The sequence below is a fragment of the Penicillium canariense genome (genome assembly GCF_028826845.1).
Source record: "Penicillium canariense strain IBT 26290 chromosome Unknown utg000007l_segment0_segment0, whole genome shotgun sequence".
NCBI classification, from domain to species: Eukaryota; Fungi; Ascomycota; class Eurotiomycetes; order Eurotiales; family Aspergillaceae; genus Penicillium; species Penicillium canariense.
Genome location: NW_026622734.1, coordinates 281124 through 297765, shown reverse-complemented (window position 1 = coordinate 297765; position 16642 = coordinate 281124). Strand labels below are relative to the sequence as shown.

Here is a 16642-nt window from a genome sequence, read left to right as displayed (position 1 = left end):
ATGCTTAACTGCCCATTATTGATGCATCCGGGAGCTTGGCTCCACCCAGCGGAGCCCCCATGCGCCGTACCAGCACGGCCTGCAGTATGGGTGGAGCCCTAGAATCGGTCGGCTGGCGGGCTCGGGAGCCAGTCACTCTGTCCTGGATGGACCGCCCGATGCTGATGGCAAGGGCAACGAGAATCCGCGCACACGACGATGCCTAACACGGGGAAATGCTGCAGCCCCCCACGATTGCATCTCGTTGCCACTTGCGTGGTGCGCTGGGCTGTTAGGATGCGCGCCTTTTAAATAGGGCCGCTCCCCTCGCCGTCCCCAGGGTCTCCCTTCGTTTCTCCCTTCGTTCTCCGTATTTCTCTGCTCCAGTTCCAGTCTTCTTTACACACTCCCCTTTCTTGGAACGATATATCGACACGTGGGGATATACCACCACACCCCTTCCCCATCCTGGCTTGCCGCAACTAGCCTAATACCTACAATCCCCTATACTCGCTACCACCACGACAATTGCCACCATGGCGCCCTCCTATGCTGGCATGTCCGGCAGGCCGCTGTCCCTGACAGTGTCCACGATTGCCACCATGGGTTTCCTGCTCTTCGGCTACGACCAGGGTGTGATGTCGGGCATCATTTCCGCCAAGGCCTTTGACGACGTCTTTACGGCCACCAAGGGCAATAACACCATGCAAGCCCTCATTACGGCCGTGTACGAGCTGGGCTGTCTATTCGGTGCGGTCTGGGCTCTGTTTACTGGGGACCGGATGGGTCGTCGCTGGATGGTCATTTGGGGCGCGGCGATTATGATCATCGGGGTCATTATCCAAGTGACCTCGTTCGCCGACCATATCCCCCTGTTGCAGTTCATGTTCGGCCGTGTCATCACCGGTATTGGAAACGGCATGAACACCTCCACGATCCCCACCTACCAGGCGGAGTGCTCCCGCACTAGCAACCGTGGCCTGCTGATCTGTATTGAGGGCGGCGTCATCGCCATTGGAACTGCGATCGCCTACTGGATTGATTTCGGGGCCTCGTATGGTCCTCCCGACCTCGTCTGGCGGTTCCCCATCGCCTTCCAGATCGTCTTCGGAGTCATCATCATCGTGGGCATGTACTTCCTCCCCGATTCGCCTCGTTACCTGATCTCCAAGGGCAAGGTGCACGAGGGGGAGTATGTGCTCGCGGCGCTGGCTGGGAAAGAAATCGACGACCACGAGACCCAGATCCAGAAGCAACTTGTCATTGAGTCCATTGAAGCGTACGTTCTCATCTGTTACGTCCCCTCAAATGTATCTCACTCACTCACCCTCTTTCTAGTGCGGGTGTCGCCGAGGGCTCCGGCTACTCCGACCTGCTTACCGGCGGCAAGACTCAGCACTTCCGCCGCATGCTCATCGGCTCGTCCTCGCAGATCGCTCAGCAGCTGTCCGGCTGCAACGCCGTGATCTACTACCTCCCCGTGCTGCTCAAGCAGTCCCTCGGCCAGGACGACTTCATGTCCATGCTGATCGGCGGTGTCAACATGATCGTCTACGCCATCTTCGCCACCTTCTCCTGGTTCTTCATCGAGAAGATCGGCCGCCGCAAGCTGTTCATCGGCGGGATGACGGGCCAAATGGTTTCCATGATCATTGTCTTCGCCTGCCTGATCCCCGGCTCCCCCGGTCCCGCCAAGGGCGCCGTGTTCGGTCTCTTCCTGTACATGGCGTTCTTCGGCGCGGCCATGCTGCCTCTGCCCTGGCTGTACCCGGCTGAGCTGTCGCCTATCCGCACACGCGCCAAGGCGAACGCCGTCTCCACCTGCTCGAACTGGCTGTTCAACTTCACCGTTGTCATGATCACCCCTGTGATGGTCGCCCATATCCACTGGGGGACGTACCTGTTCTTCGCGGTGATGAATGCCATCTTCATCCCGCCGATGTACTTCTTCTACCCCGAGACCGCCGGCCGTTCCCTCGAGGAAATCGACCTGATCTTCGCCAAGGCCTACTGCGAGAAGATGAGCTATGTCAAGGCCTCTTATGAGCTGCCCAAACTCAGCGACGACGAGATCGAGCAGAAGGCGGCCGAGTATGGCTTTTGTGACGCGAGGCCCACCGACCCTGAGAAGGGCGCTGCGTCCCCTTCCTCCGAGGACGAGCAGCGTGAGCACGGCATTTAAAAACGCGCGGAATGAACAGGATGGGGCTGGGATCAAAGCTGGCCTATTTATATCCTATCTCTATTTTCCTTCCCGTCTCTCCTCATGTCGTCATGCCATATTTCTGTCTGTTGCAGGATGTGTTCCCGCGCTGGCCGCTGCCACTGGTTCCAAACTGCACCCCCGAGACTGGTGTCTCTTGTCCGAATATACCCTTCGATTGCATTTTTAATATCAATACTACTGCTCCTGTTTTCAAGCTTGGAACGAAACCTTCCTTCAGTTATTTCTGTTGACACAGTAGGTGTTTACGTAGTTGTTGCTTGGGTCATTCTAGTGTGTTGAACAGATGGAGGATGGATATCTACATCCGTCCGTATCAGTTGGCGTCTGGTTTTAAATTCGGCATTAAGTTGGGTGGAGAGAAGATGCAACTTCTCCCCCCAGTGCACTTGAAGGTTGGCGAGAGGGAGGGGACCAAGGGGGGAGGGGCGGTAGGCAATCCCTGCATGAGGCTCAAAATAGGACTATAAACAGAAGAATCACAGATTAAAAACTTCTTCCGCACATGACCATAATCAGTAATCAACTATCCAGCCAAAGTGAGTCACAACTGGCTTGCACCTGCCTGACGCCCCCAGGGCTCTGGTAAGACTCAGGCGCCCGCCGCGGTGCAAGGGGAGAGTGCAAGGGGAGATCCCCCGCAGCTGACCTGCGAACTCTGGAACAACACGAGCGACCGGCTGATCCCGCTTTGTTGGGTTCCTTGGTTTGTGATCTCTCTCCCTTGCCAACTTTCTCCCTCCTGCAGCTGCGTCCCAGAAACCCCCGCGGCTACCTTTACATTCTTCACGCCATCTAGTTCGATCATGCCCATGAGAACGGTTGGCCCCGCTCGCCTCAGCCCCGCGCCATGAGCTCCTCGCTCGAGGCAAAGATAGTCGTGCTCGGCGCGCAGGGTACGCCGCCCCTCCCCGCTTTAAAAAAAAACGAAGAGAGAATATGAATATACTAACGCTTCCCCCACGCAGGCGTTGGCAAAACCTCCCTCGTCCAGCGGTACGTCCGCAACTCCTTCGACCCCTCCACCACCACCTCCACCGTAGGCGCGTCCTTCGTTACCAAGCGCGTCCTCGACACCACCTCCGACACCACGGTGCGCCTCCAGATCTGGGACACAGCCGGTCAGGAGCGTTTCCGCTCCATATCCCGCCTATACTACCGCGGTGCGCACGCGTGCCTGCTATGCTACGATATCACCGACGATAACAGCTTCCAGGAGATGGCTGGCTGGCTGCGCGAGCTGAGGCGCAATATCAGCGGCGACGGCGATCCCGATCCGCTGGTGATTCATGTCGTCGGCACGAAGAGCGATATTGTCGCCATGGACCCGGGCAAGCGGCGCGTGCCGTTTGAGCGGACGATCGCGTATGTCGCGGAGCAGCTGTATCCCAGTCTGGCGTCGACGCCGCCGCCCACAGCGAGCATGGGCATGGGGCTGACGCTTGGGTCTGGGATGTTCGGGGGCAGTGCGACGAGTGCGTCGGGGGCTAGTGCGGCCGGCGCTAGTCCTGGGGTGCTGCAGAGTCCGGATAGTAAACGGAGCTCTGCGTTTTGGGGCCAGGAGATTGGGTGGGATTGTTGTCATGAGATTAGTGCGAAGGATGGGGAGGGTATTGATGAGGTGTTTCGCGTGATTACGAGGAAGTTAGTTGAGCAGCGGAATCGTCGGGATGCGGAGCTGGTGCTTTCGGCCGCGGGGACGCCTGGACTGGCGGATGCACCGATCGGATCGTTTACGCCGGGCAGCCTGGATGGTACAGGCAGTTTCCGACTGGGGTATGGGGATAAGAGACGCAGCTGGCTGGGGCTGGCGGCGCCGACGGTAGGCGAGGCTGAGGAAGTGCAAGTCATGCGGACCGCGAAGAGACGTGGGCGGTGCTGTTAAACCCCCTCTCGTGACCGGTCGTTTCTCTTCTGCTGTCTTTGATTTCTGTTCATATATTGGGATGATATCTTGGGGGGATAGGGGGGTTCTATTTCCATTTCCAGACCGGCGTTGTGTTTTGGCGCTGGGTTTGTTTTACGCATACAGATATGTTCTTTTTGGTCGAGTTTACGTCGTGCATAATCTTTGGTTAATATTACTTTGCTATCATGCCGTCCTGGCAGTTAATGGAACAAGAAATGACTATGCAACATGATGCGGTCCTGCAGTCTTTTCCGTGGTGGTGATTTTATTGTAGAGCGTTCTGTGTCTTGATATACCTCAATAAGTTGTGTGGGCCGCTCAAGTCCTATCTTGTACCGCGTCTTTCTTCTGTCGCCCTATGCCACAGAGCAGCAAGAGGAACGGAATGGTGCCCAGTAAGATGAATGTGACAAGTGTGAATGCCCATCCCCGTCCCATCGCCTTCAGCATGGGATCGATAGCAGCGGATGCTCCAGCCGAGAAGAACGAGCGCACCATGTTGTTGGCGGCAGTAGCAGCCGCAGGCTGAGACGTATGCAGGTCCACCAGAAGGGTCGAGGTCGAAATAAAGCCGCCTGTCTGGCCCACCCCAACGAAGAACAGAAGCACCTCCGGCGCTGGGAGGGGTGCCCCGTAATTGAGCACCCAGCCGAAGGCCAGCACGGTCAAACTACCAAGAACGACAAGTGGGATGGTGATCATGCTGCGGGCTTTCTCGACCGACACGGCATCTTTGGCCTTCTGCTGTTCCTCGGGGGTGTCATCTTTCGCGCTGTGGGAGGCCATGCGCTTATAATTCCAGTCTAGCAGTCGTCCTGTGACGACGGAGGCGACGATTGACCCCGTCCCCAGCGTGATATAGCACAGCCCTATCTGTAGCATGTCTAGGCCGTACTGCTCGCTGTAGATCTCGGTGATGGAGGAGAGGACGGTCATATTGCCACCCATGATAACGCCGGTGACTAGGAGAACAATGATCGAGTTGGGATGGAACACGACGGTAAGCGGATGGAGTGGATTGGGGAATCGTAGCTTGTGCTGCATCTTCTTCGACGCATCATCACTAGCGCAGCTGTCGAGATCGTCAGGGGGTGAGGAGGGTCCCTTCTCAGCCGTTCTGGTTGGCGGCAGCATGCATGGAATAAAGGGCCTGTTCCAAGGCTGTGCGGGAGACGAGCCGTCCCCGACGACATTGCGTGCTGTCTCTGGGAGGAATAAGAGAAGGGGTAGCAGAAAGACCCCCGATGCAATGGTTAGGAACCAAAAGATCGACCTCCAGCCGAGATACTGTGCTAGTAAGCCACCGATGATAGGCCCAATGGCTGGCCCCATGAAATTCCCCGCCATGACGAAGCCCATGGATGATCCTCGCTCTTCTTTCGTGCTGATGTCGGCCACAGTTGCGGCGGACAGCGCCACGGTGCTGCTGATCCCGGAGCTCTGCAAACATCGTAGTACGATCAAGGCGGCATAGTTGTCCTGCAATGCCAGGCCGATGTTGGAGGCAATGTAAATGATGAAGCAGATAATGTATGCAGGTCGTCGGCCGGCCTGGTCTGCGAAGCTGCCAATGAACATGGGCGCAATACCTTGGAAGATCTGGGCAAAAGTATTGGTTACCGATTGTTATAAACAGGCAATTTGAGGCTAGGTTTGCCGGGGTTCATAGTTACCATATAACTTGTCACCGTCAGGTTAATGAGCGACGCGGACACATTCAGATCCTCGGCAAGAGTATTCAGGGCTGGAAAGTAGATTTGCGCTGACAACGAGGAGAAGAAACCAGCGCCCGCTGCTGTAAAAACGATGTATCCTTTTTGAAAGCTGCTATATGAGCTATAGGGCCTGGGAGCGGCCTTTGAAAGGGAGGACTCTGAACTCATTCTGGCGTGACTGGGTTCGAGTCACGCAGCAGAAGAGGGTTTAAAAAGCAGCTTGTTAATTTGACTGACAATAAAGGGTCCCTCTCCTTTTTTCTTCTTCATTCACGTCGAAAGTCAATTATGATGGATTATCAAAACTATGACTACAACTCAACTCCAAAGTACTGGCGTCGAATTACACGACCCACTCCAACACGTGGAAGTCTTGCAATTATGTCATGATTTCTTCAGGAGGTTCAGCCAAGACCGATCGACAGTAGGTTCAAAAATGAGCTTGACCGAAAACAAGCAATGCAGCAGGTATGAATAACTGCCTGCAGAGGCACCTTGTACGGGTACACTCGCCATTCGTGGTTCGGTTCCGGACCATGTATGGGCCGGACGGATGGACCAGCCATCGGAGGTGCGGGATCCCATGCGCCTTGGTGGTTTGATTCGGAGACCCCTGGGCGCTGAGGGACCCTGGGGGATTTCAGGGTCTTTGGAAGCCACTGGGTGGAGCATTGGAGAGGTTGCAATTGGCCCCAGAGGTGAAAGGGTCTTGCGTGCTGGTCCACTTTACCCACTGATCCGCCCTGATCGACTATGATCTTTTTTGATCTACCTGTGACGACCCGCTGCTTGTCGCGGCCGAGACCGACGTGAGAAATAATTATCAGATCGATGAATAAGTTACGCAAGCACTGCTCGGGCGATTCATGTCGTACCATGCAGGTTCATATCCAACCTTGTGGGCCAGGCGTGCATTCCCCATCTGCTCGGGCCCTAGGGGTCCTCCTTCAATCCCATCACGCTCGGAGAAGAGGAACTGAGTATAGTGTTCCGTTGGAGGACGCTGAACCGCACTCGCCTGATTGTCTCTGAGGGTGCATTCGATCCCATGTCTAGACTCAAATTCTAGTGATCGGCGCGGATTTCGGGTGGCATCATAGCGAATGCATGAAGCACACGGTCTGATATATAGCCAATAACCCCACCTACGTAGGGCTCGTGCCAAGTTACACTCAATAATCTGCTGCCTACGATCCACAATATGGTTTCTATTGTGTAAGAAAAATCTATTCTATATACTCTCGGAGATCACGCCACGGCCAGACGCGATTCAACAACCCCCGATGCGCGTGGAATGCGACATATCGCTTGTCCATACGGAAGATATTCGCGAAGAGGGACATGACGCAAGCTCAACAGAGTTTCTGTGATGGGCAACTAGGAGATCAGGAGAGCAAAACCGGCCTTCCATGGTTCTCTGCGCTTCCCTACGCGGCTGTGTCTAGATCCATTCGTCCTCGGGATTGCAATATTTAACCCAGCGAATCGCCTCGCAATCAGGGAATTCAAATAGGACACCTCTAAGCGCACTCTGCTGAAGACCCCAACTGTTCTTGCGTCTCTTTCTCCTCATCTGTCTCGCCCGATATCCCATATACCCCAACACAATCAACACCATCATGCCTACCGTCGACATCGACTCTGTGCCATCCGTCACGATTATCGGAGCTGGGCCATGCGGTTGTGCCTTTGCGGCCGACCTCGCCAGCCGAGGCAAGTCGGTCCTTCTCTATGGCCACCCCGATCACCGCGGCGCCCTGCCCATGATCGAAGAGCAAGATGGCTGGCTGAGCTCCAGCGGTGAGATCACTGGGAGGTTCCACATCCAAACCACCAGCGACCTCTATCTCGCCATCCGACACTCCCCCTTCATCGTCACCACCGTCCCCTCCTACGGCCAAGACACCATCCTGGCCACGCTCAGCCAGTTTGACCTCCGCAACCACACCCTCATCATCAACGTCGGCAACTTCTTCTACCTCTCGGCGCGCCAACAGATCAACGCTCACGCCATCCTGGAAACGGATATTTCCCCCTACGCCACCCGCATCACCGGCGACACCGTCTTCGTCAAGGGCATCAAGAAGAGCCTCGCCATCTGGGCCGAGCCGCCCACCACACAGGCGACCCGCCTGGAAGCCGGGGCCGAGGCCCGTCTCCGCCGCCAGGTCGAGTCCATCTTCTCGCAGAAGCTGGTGTGGTGCCAGAATCTGCTGCAGGTCGGCCTGAACAATATCAACCCCGTCGTGCACTGCCCGGCAGCGCTGATGAACGCGGGCTGGATCGAAGCCACCAAAGGCGACTTCTACTTCTACGCGCAGGGCATGTCGCCGGCCGTGTCGCGGGTGACGGAGAAAGTGGACGAGGAGCGGCTAGCCATTGCGCGCGCGTACGGGCTGGACCTGGTTTCCATCACGACGTACATGAACGAGAACTACCAGCACGACGAGGTGTTTCCCACGTATCACGATTTTGCCAAGGGCTCTGTCATCCACAATAAGACCAAGAGTGCGCCGTCGGGCATGCACCACCGATATCTGTTGGAGGACATCCTGTACGGCATGGTGCCCTGGTACGAGCTCGGGCTGAAGTGTGGGCTGCCGTCGCCGACTATCCGGGCTCTGATCGAGATGGCTTCGGTCGTGAGTGGCTTCGACTACTTTGAGCATGGGAGGACGCTGGCGGCTGCTGGCCTTGGCGAGGCGACGAAGGAGCAGGTGCTGATCGCCTTGGGCGGTCCGGTGGAGACGCCCAACGTGGCGGCTTCCTTGTCCGAGGCCCCCGTGAACAAGATGTCGGAGGTGCACGCTCCTCTGCAGCGGACTCCAGTGGCGGCGTGATATCATTGATGATATCGGTCACGGATATGGCGTAGGTAAAAAGGCTGGCCTGGTTTGGTCACGGTACGAATAGCTTTTCGGCGGCTTTCATAAATATATAAACTACAGTATATAGAAGCGACGTGCTTGAGGAGAATACGTATTTGAATTAAACAAATGGATGTACTCAAGAAAACGATTAGAGAGTTGTCACAATCGATATACGATACTAAGGAGAATATTATCAGCATATGTAAACCCACCTTACGTGTAGAGAAAGAAGAAGGTTCACGGCCAGAACTCCTACTGTAATGGGGATCGTGTGCTGTACCATACTGTACCTTGGTAGCCGCAGATCTGCGATGAAAATGGGCCTGCAGTACGTCATCGGACTCGTGATTCTTGATTATGTACGAGGAGCATGGACAGGTCAGCAATACCCAGGCGGCTCTTGCCTGGGACAGGAGCTGTTTCTAAAAGGACACAGTGTTGGACAGCGGGCTGATCTGGGACCGCATCTATGAATCTATGACCCGGGCGCTGTCACTCGCCTCGCCATCCACACTATTAGCTATGATCGGCGCTACCCACCTAGTGAGGGGAACAGATTGGGAGAGTAAAGTCGTCGGTTCTAGTCTATGCTTATTCTTCCCTCGTGGCGTCGGATCCTCTGGGTTCCAGGAGTCCCGTGGCCCGGGACGTGGGTCCTTAGACAAGCATCTATCGCAGTCGAATACGCAAACCGGCAGACGATCCATTATATATTCCATTATATATCCTAAACCCGGGCGGATAATGTCGGTGGTCAGCCCAGATATCCGCTGCCCATTGCGTCGGTGATGTCAGCCCGGGGGAAACGACGGGAGTGGAGTGGATCTCCGGGGTAAACAGCCCGATCGACTGCCACGCCCCCGGCTTTGGCAGCGTTCCGGCTTCCGCAAATTTGGCTTTCGGCCCTGCATCCGTGCATTGTTGGCTCAGGTTCCGAGGTATCTTCGTTATCGCTTATATCACTTACCGGGGCTCTGCAGTCGTGCTGGCACTGCCCTCCAGCAGGGGGTCAGGGGGTCTTAGGAGCGGCCATTGGACGATTCGTCAACCAACTGCAAATGCTGGCCTCCCCACTCTCTTCATCTGACTGGCGCGGGGGATTGGACAATCTCCGCGACGAGACTCAGCCTCACTTCCTAGCCTCTTGGTATCTTCCCCCCCCTCTCTCCCAGCAGGTCTCCTGGTCTCAGGTACTTTCGTCCACTATGCGTGCCGTGCCGGACTTTGCAGTACCTCTACTGGGTCCCTATCCTATCCTCTCCGTCCAATCCCCCGGAACTCGCCTGTTCTCACCAAACTGGCCGCCACCTAATCTCCGCTGCAGACCTGCAGGTTATCGCGCCTGGGCTCTCATCCGCTGCCCCGACTGGCGGCTTTCTGGCTCTCCCTGCCAGAAAGCCCCGAGGCGAGCAGGCGACTCGTCTACGCAAACAGATCCACCAGTCCAGAGGATGACTTGACTGTGGCCCGTGCTGGCTGGCGCAGATGAAAGCTCCCAGTGGGCGCTGAGCGCAGGTCCTTGGATTCAGAGGGGTTTGGGTGGTTGGTGATATCCCCGGTCATCTGGCTTTCTGACTTTCTGGGCATTTTCTTCTTTCTCTGATCCTCGATCTCTCGTCCTTGTCGTGCCTCTCTGCCTGTTTGCTTTTCGATTCCACTGGCTATCTCTACTTCTTCCCCTTTTTGAATCGATCTCAACTCTTGATCTCCCGCCGTCTACTCCTGTGACGGCATCGCCGCATCCATTCCCGCCAAGCCCACCTCTGACCAACACCAGCAATCACCATGTCCGGGGCGGAGGTGATCGCCGTTGTCGCCTGCGTGGCAGCAGGTACGTATTCCAGTTCTGTATTCACTACCCAGCCATGATGCTGGCGAGGACGGTATAGCTGATAACCTTACAAACATCCAGTCGTCTCCGCCTACCATGATGGTGGTCAGCTCTTCAGTACTATCAAGAGAAAATGGAAGCAGCACCGCCACCCTGAGACCGCGTCCAGCGAGGCGTCCACCAACGACCTCGAGTGGTCGCTCCGGCGCGGGCAAGAGGACATCCTCACCCAGTGGAGCGCCCATGCCGGCCGACTGGGCCGCCGGTTCGAGGATGGCGACGCGATCGCCCGTGAGCAGATGAAGGATATCGTGATCGAGCTGCAGCGGGCCTTGCTCACCAACCTGCGCGAGAACAACGCTCATCTCGATATCCTTTCTCTGTTGCACGCATCCGACCGTGGTCGTAAGGACACCATCCAGGTCTTCCATGCGTTGTACCAGCGGCTCGCACAAGTGGCTTCTATCCCGTGGCCGATGGATTCCGGGCCGGCCCTGATTGACCCGCTGTCGAGGCTGGGATACTGGATTAATCTGATCGAGAATCAGCCCATAGCTCAGGTTCCATCCTCCCGATATATTCAAAGCCTGTCCTCTTCGCCGGTAGGAACGGTTCTATCTGGTGGACTGACGGGCTCACCCCCTGACACGATGGGTTTACTCCGCCAGGCAGATGCTCAGAGCTCCCCCTCGCAGTCCAGAAGATCCTCCCGGACCTCCCTCGGCAGCATTTTTGCGGGCCGCCGACGGTCATCAGCCGAGGCGGGCGGCTCGCGAATCGATGCTGGCTCTCGCTTTGGAAGCGTCGGGTCGGGGGTGGGGCTCACGCCCATGCTCGAAATGCCCGATCATCATGCGTTTATCGACCAGCCGCGGGGGGGTCCTGTGAGCTCGACCGGTGCGTATGCAGCCGAGATACAGGACTACATCGAGCAGGATCGTGCTACTGCAGCTCGCCTGCAACAGGCCCTCAATCAGGAGCAGAGGCAGAACGAGATGGAGGAGTATCGGCAGCAAGACAAGCCTCCGCCGGCCCAGCGGCATGATAGTATGCACCAGGAGCCTGTGCAGCACGAGATGGAGGACGACATGACCCGTGAAATGACTGCCAACCCGTGGACGGTGGATGCGGGACCCTCGCCGACAGAAAACCACTGGCAAGAGCCCTCGAACACCGACCCCATTCCTGAGCCAATGTCACGCGGGATTGCCGTTGACGCCAGACAGCTGAGTGACACGGATGGAGTATGGGCGCAGCCGTCGAGGCCCCTGCCAATCCCTCAGCCGCGCAGGCCTCAGATGATGGACACTAGCCCCGACACAAGAGCCTTCATCCCCCGGCCCGCCGCCGAAGAAACCATTCGGCAAGAGCACTACGCCTACGCCCGCCCCGTTCCACCCTCACATCGACACCCACATCCCCACCCCGGCGCCCCGCAGCGCACCCGCTCCGGCGACGCCCCCATCCCAGTCAACACCGAGGCGTCCCCCCCGACCCGCACCCCCGCCCCGCGCACCCAACACCCGCCCTCCATCGCCTCCACCAACTCCACCACCTCCACCACCTCCTCCAACCCTTCAATCCGCTCCTGCTGGCCCCCCAGCAACGACAACAATTATGCCGGCTTCTGCAAAGGCGCCTGGAAATTGCACTCTGGCCTCGGTGGCTTCAAAGTCCACTCCGAGCCGAAAGGCTACTACATGATGGAATCAAAATGGCGCTGCGCGAACTGCTCCTTCGAAATGCCGCTCGCACCCGACAGCGACCGGCAGAACCCCAAGTATAACAACAAGCTGTTCATCCACGCGCCCACCGGCATCCAGTTCCGCTGGCTGTTCCTTGCCAAGAGCCATATGAAGTGTAAGCGGGCGAGCGGGGGGGCACCTAAGCAGGCGCGTGGTCCGTTTGGGTGTATTTTTTGTTGTCGGGAGCGGGGGGTGGCGGCGCCGCCGGGATTTGAGAGTTTGGAAGCGTTTATGCTGCATCTTGGGGCGGAGCATCGGTTTTGTGTTGAGGAGACATTGCTGGAGCGGGCTTGTTGTATTGTTGGGAGGGTTGCTGGGGCCGAGGAGGCGTTTGATGTCAATATTCCGCTGCCGGCATAGGGGATGAGGGTGGGTATGAAGGTGTTCGGGCCAGTCATCTTGGGTATACGCCTGTACTGAGAGAGTCGGGCTTGTCGTGAGGTGACGAGTTCGTGCTGTTTTTGTTAGCTTCCGGTTTTCGTTGAGATATCCTGGGTTCTTCATTCGGGGTGTTTATGGTGTATACTAGGTATTACTCATAATTGATCGAAATTTGACTTGCATTATCAAGTGGTTCATATTCTAATCAGGTAGCTTGATTTTTATCGACCTTTCTAGTTAACATGATGCTCTGCCTTTCCTCCTGTTAGGTGACATAACATTCTCTAAGTTAGGTACTCTGCATCCATCATTGATAATGCATGGGGTTGATTTTAATTAGAAGTTGTGCTTGGCTTCCAGAGAAGCAATTGAAAAAGCAATTGAAGTTCATGGATCAATAAGATATGGATATATACAGTTGTGATACTCCAAGTGTTCGTGGATCATGTCCGACCGCCATGGAAACCAATCTGGAAGCTATGCAATATCGCTGGAATCCCACGCCGTTCACAGCCCTGGGGAGGTTACAGAGCTTAGTACACCGTTTTCTGGCCTTAGTGCGGTAGAAAACAGCATTTCACGCAGGCTCAATTTTCGATGCACGGCTGGAACAATTGGCGAGATATCTCGCCCATACTGTGCTGTGGGTTTGACACTTTGCTTTCTCGGCATGGTACGTGCTTTCACGCTGATTGGATTGTATGTTGTCATTTCCCTACTTCTGGTCTTTGTTCTCGCAGTGTCTCGTCAGACGTTATTTCATTCTTGCACACGGAAGAGCTCCTGCTTTCTCAAGCTTCGATAGATCTGTCAACCGCTGGCAGGGTATCATTGAGCTCCCGAGTCCCTTTTTTGTTAGGTCCTGAAAATCTCTGGGGAGGAATCTTTCTCTAGAGACCGTAGGTATCAAGTCGAAATAAGCGTGTAGTTAGAGAGCCACGGTTAATAGATAGGGTTAGTGTGTCGGGTAATTCACGAGAGAAGGCATAGCTTTTCGACATCCGCATTTCAATAGCCATAGCCAAAGTATTTGATAAATCCCGACCATCGGGCTGCTAACCAGCCTCCCTCTAAAAATCAACTATCCATATATAACGTCCCGTTGGAGATGATATACATTATGGGCGGGTAAACCCACGGTTCAGACGACCCTGCCTCCTGGCGGATACCTAACTAAGATAGTTCAGGTTAAGTACCTACAAGCTGCTGGTCGATGGGTCAAGCTTTTTTTGGCGCGCTTTTCTCTGGCCCCTTACTTGAAAGGGGGGGCGGACTTGCGGCGGCAAGATGTAAATTAAGTTAATTGCGGTTCATTTGCACCCTGCAGGGGCTTGGCTTGTTCACAGGACACGATACTCATGATAGAACCGCGTGCAAAGAGTTGTCGTGGCCGAGATGCCTGTTCTGGGGTACTATCCCGCACCGTCCTGGGTACGGAGTATATTTTTCCAAATGCGCTCGCACAGATCTTCCGTATCGCGCCGACCGGGGGGCAGTTGAGACTGTCTGGCGCTCCACTAACGAATGACGGATCGCTGGGTTCAGTCCTTTTGGGATTACTTTACTCCTCTCGCAGGATGCCCTCGTCTTCGGAGGCTGTGAAGCGACCGTGATCGTGGTAGAGCAACCACCCTACTGTGTTCCGTCCTCTTTAGGCACCGTCTCGGGTAAGTTGACATCAGCGCGACCATCGGATGATTATTGTGAGGAATGTCGCATTCCCCCTGGCGTCAGGGCCCGTCATGACATGTAGCCGGTGAGTGGATGGTGGACGCGGAAAGGCTGCACGACACGGCTCCTTGCAGCGGAGGGTTAGTCATGTCCCCATTCAGATGTAAATATACCAGGCGTGGGTGTGGTTGGTGCATGATCAGATAGGGCATCGCAATTCAATAGGGTCGGTCCCTGGTGAAGTCGATCCAGGCCCCTATGTAGAGGGTGGTACAGCGTACTTCGGATTAGTAATTTCCGCTAAGCAGCGCGGGAGTACCGATCGTCGGTCAAGAAGGATCGGTTTGAGGTTGAGGGGTTCCAGGGGCGCGACAGCTGGTCACATCGGGACCTGATCGGCAGATAAGTAGGTAGTGGAGAAGTACTTTTCAGGGTGCACTATACCGAAAAGTACATTGGGGGTACTTGGATCGGCCGTGCATCGCGCCCAGCACTCTCCGCCCCACCAATCACAGGCCCTCAATCACACAAAGGCCCCCGGTACTGGCCCGAAGGATGCAGTTTGGGCCTGTCTCGCAATCTGGCGGTGCCTGCCTTTTTGGCTCGCTATTTTTTTCTGTTTTCCTTCCAATTTCTCCGTGTCCTTTTGACAAACTTTCTGTTACTGGCATCTTCGACTTTCGAGTCTCTGCAATTGCTGCTCACCGTTGCGACAACTCTCCTCCCTCTCCGCCGCCGTATGGGGCTCCGCCTCCGCTCTTGACAATCGCGCCGTATTCTCCTCCCTCTCTCCTTTCTTTCCCCTCCACCACACCTCCACCTCGAGCTCCTTTCCCGGCGCGCACAGTGGACCACGGCATGCCATGAGGCTATCACTTCGAGTCGGTTCAGCCGCCGCGCTCATCATCTTTACCCTCGTTCTTCTCAACCGCCGCTTCGACACAGGCAAACAAAGCCCCAAGGCCTTCTGGCAATTCGACACCACATCTTTCCGCGCGGCACTGCGGCCCCAATCCGAGCAAGCACATGCTGCCCGCCGAAAATGGGGCACTGGGACCAACAATGCCGCTGTCCTAACCTACCAAAACACCCCCATCGAGGTCCCGAATGAGGGCATTATTGTCATGGGCAAACTGCGCGAGGAAGACACCGCCTGGGTTTCCGCGGAATTGGCCGAGTAAGTGATATCTTGGGCGAAATGGTTTAATTGGTGTCTCAGCCAGGGCGCTGTTTTTAGGGGGTCGTGGACGTTCAGAATCCCCCGTTTCGGCCGCCAGTCGGCTTGGCCAGACCCAAAATCTAAGACTAGGCTGACGCGAACCCGCTTCCCAGATGGCGCAATTTCATTTACACTGTCGACGACACCTCGGTGCCCGCACACACCCCCGTGAACAAGGGTCGCGAGGCCCTGCCCTATCTCCAATTCCTCGTTGACCACTATGATGACCTTCCCCCCGTCATGATCTTCCTCCACTCCCACCGCGACGGCTGGCCCGCCGGCTGGCACACCGACACCATGGACTACAGCAACGTCGACTCCGTGCGCGCCCTGCAACGCGAATTTGTCCTGGCTGAGGGATATGTCAGTTTGCGCTGCCAAACGTCGCCGGGCTGTCCGGCGGAAATGCAGCCCTTCCGCAATCCCCCGACGCCTGGCGACACGGGCGAGAATCACTACGCGCAGGCCTGGGAGGAGCTGTTCGGCAATAGCAACGTTCCTGAGAAAATTGGCGCGCCGTGCTGCTCCCAATTCGCTGTGTCCCGCGACCAGGTGCTCCAGCGCCCGCTGAGCGATTACCAGCGCATGTATAACTGGGTGCTGAATAATGACTTGGCGGACGAGGTAACTGCCAACATCATGGAGTACTCGTGGCACATAATCTTCGGCAAGGACCCGATCTTGTGAGTGACAGGCGCATAACTCCACCCTGGTGGGATTCACATTGGAACTTGTACTGACCTGACCCAGCTGCCCCGATGTCTACCAGTGCTACGCCGACGTCTATGGCGAGGAGGTCGTGATTTAATCAATCCTCCCTCCTAACCGTACCCAACTGGACTCTACTCCGTCCAGGGACCCTTCGATTCTGCCCTCCCATCCTTTTCTTTACATCCGGTTTTGTATTCCATAAGATCAAGCCTTCTTCACATGTACTTTTTTTATTCATTCTTCTTGATGGGAGGGGATATTTATTTACTTTCACGTTTTTACGTTCTGGTCTTTGCCGTCCCTCTCTCGCTACCCATCTGACGGAATATTACTCCAGTCCAGACGGGAAAAAGGAACGGGGCGTTCTATGAACCGTCAGTGCATATG

The 16642-nt window shown here is 56.0% G+C and overlaps 6 protein-coding genes across 6 annotated transcripts; 5 read left to right on the top strand and 1 right to left on the bottom strand.

The window, feature by feature from the left end:
* Window positions 1–515: 515 nt before the first annotated feature.
* On the top strand, window positions 516–2161 carry N7482_009134 (putative MFS monosaccharide transporter; the record flags this gene model as incomplete). The annotated part of the gene is made up of 2 exons (XM_056691258.1): window positions 516–1258; window positions 1318–2161. 2 exons carry the CDS (start codon window positions 516–518, stop codon window positions 2159–2161), a joined length of 1587 nt encoding a protein of 528 aa, XP_056538964.1.
* Window positions 2162–3053: 892 nt separating this feature from the next.
* Window positions 3054–4088, top strand: N7482_009133 (Rab family GTPase; the record flags this gene model as incomplete). Its single annotated transcript, XM_056691257.1, has 2 exons — window positions 3054–3099; window positions 3172–4088. The coding sequence occupies 2 exons, from the start codon at window positions 3054–3056 to the stop codon at window positions 4086–4088; spliced, it is 963 nt and encodes a 320-aa protein (XP_056538963.1).
* Window positions 4089–4430: 342 nt separating this feature from the next.
* Window positions 4431–5995, bottom strand: N7482_009132 (Major facilitator superfamily domain general substrate transporter; the record flags this gene model as incomplete). The annotated part of the gene is made up of 2 exons (XM_056691256.1): window positions 4431–5711; window positions 5786–5995. 2 exons carry the CDS (start codon window positions 5993–5995, stop codon window positions 4431–4433), a joined length of 1491 nt encoding a protein of 496 aa, XP_056538962.1.
* A 1451-nt stretch (window positions 5996–7446) lies between these two features.
* On the top strand, window positions 7447–8667 carry N7482_009131 (NAD/NADP octopine/nopaline dehydrogenase family protein; the record flags this gene model as incomplete). Its single annotated transcript, XM_056691255.1, has 1 exon — window positions 7447–8667. One exon carries the CDS (start codon window positions 7447–7449, stop codon window positions 8665–8667), a length of 1221 nt encoding a protein of 406 aa, XP_056538961.1.
* A 1815-nt stretch (window positions 8668–10482) lies between these two features.
* Window positions 10483–12633, top strand: N7482_009130 (uncharacterized protein; the record flags this gene model as incomplete). The annotated part of the gene is made up of 2 exons (XM_056691254.1): window positions 10483–10528; window positions 10610–12633. 2 exons carry the CDS (start codon window positions 10483–10485, stop codon window positions 12631–12633), a joined length of 2070 nt encoding a protein of 689 aa, XP_056538960.1.
* A 2555-nt stretch (window positions 12634–15188) lies between these two features.
* On the top strand, window positions 15189–16352 carry N7482_009129 (DUF3431 domain-containing protein; the record flags this gene model as incomplete). Its single annotated transcript, XM_056691253.1, has 3 exons — window positions 15189–15502; window positions 15658–16227; window positions 16295–16352. The coding sequence occupies 3 exons, from the start codon at window positions 15189–15191 to the stop codon at window positions 16350–16352; spliced, it is 942 nt and encodes a 313-aa protein (XP_056538959.1).
* Window positions 16353–16642: the final 290 nt, after the last annotated feature.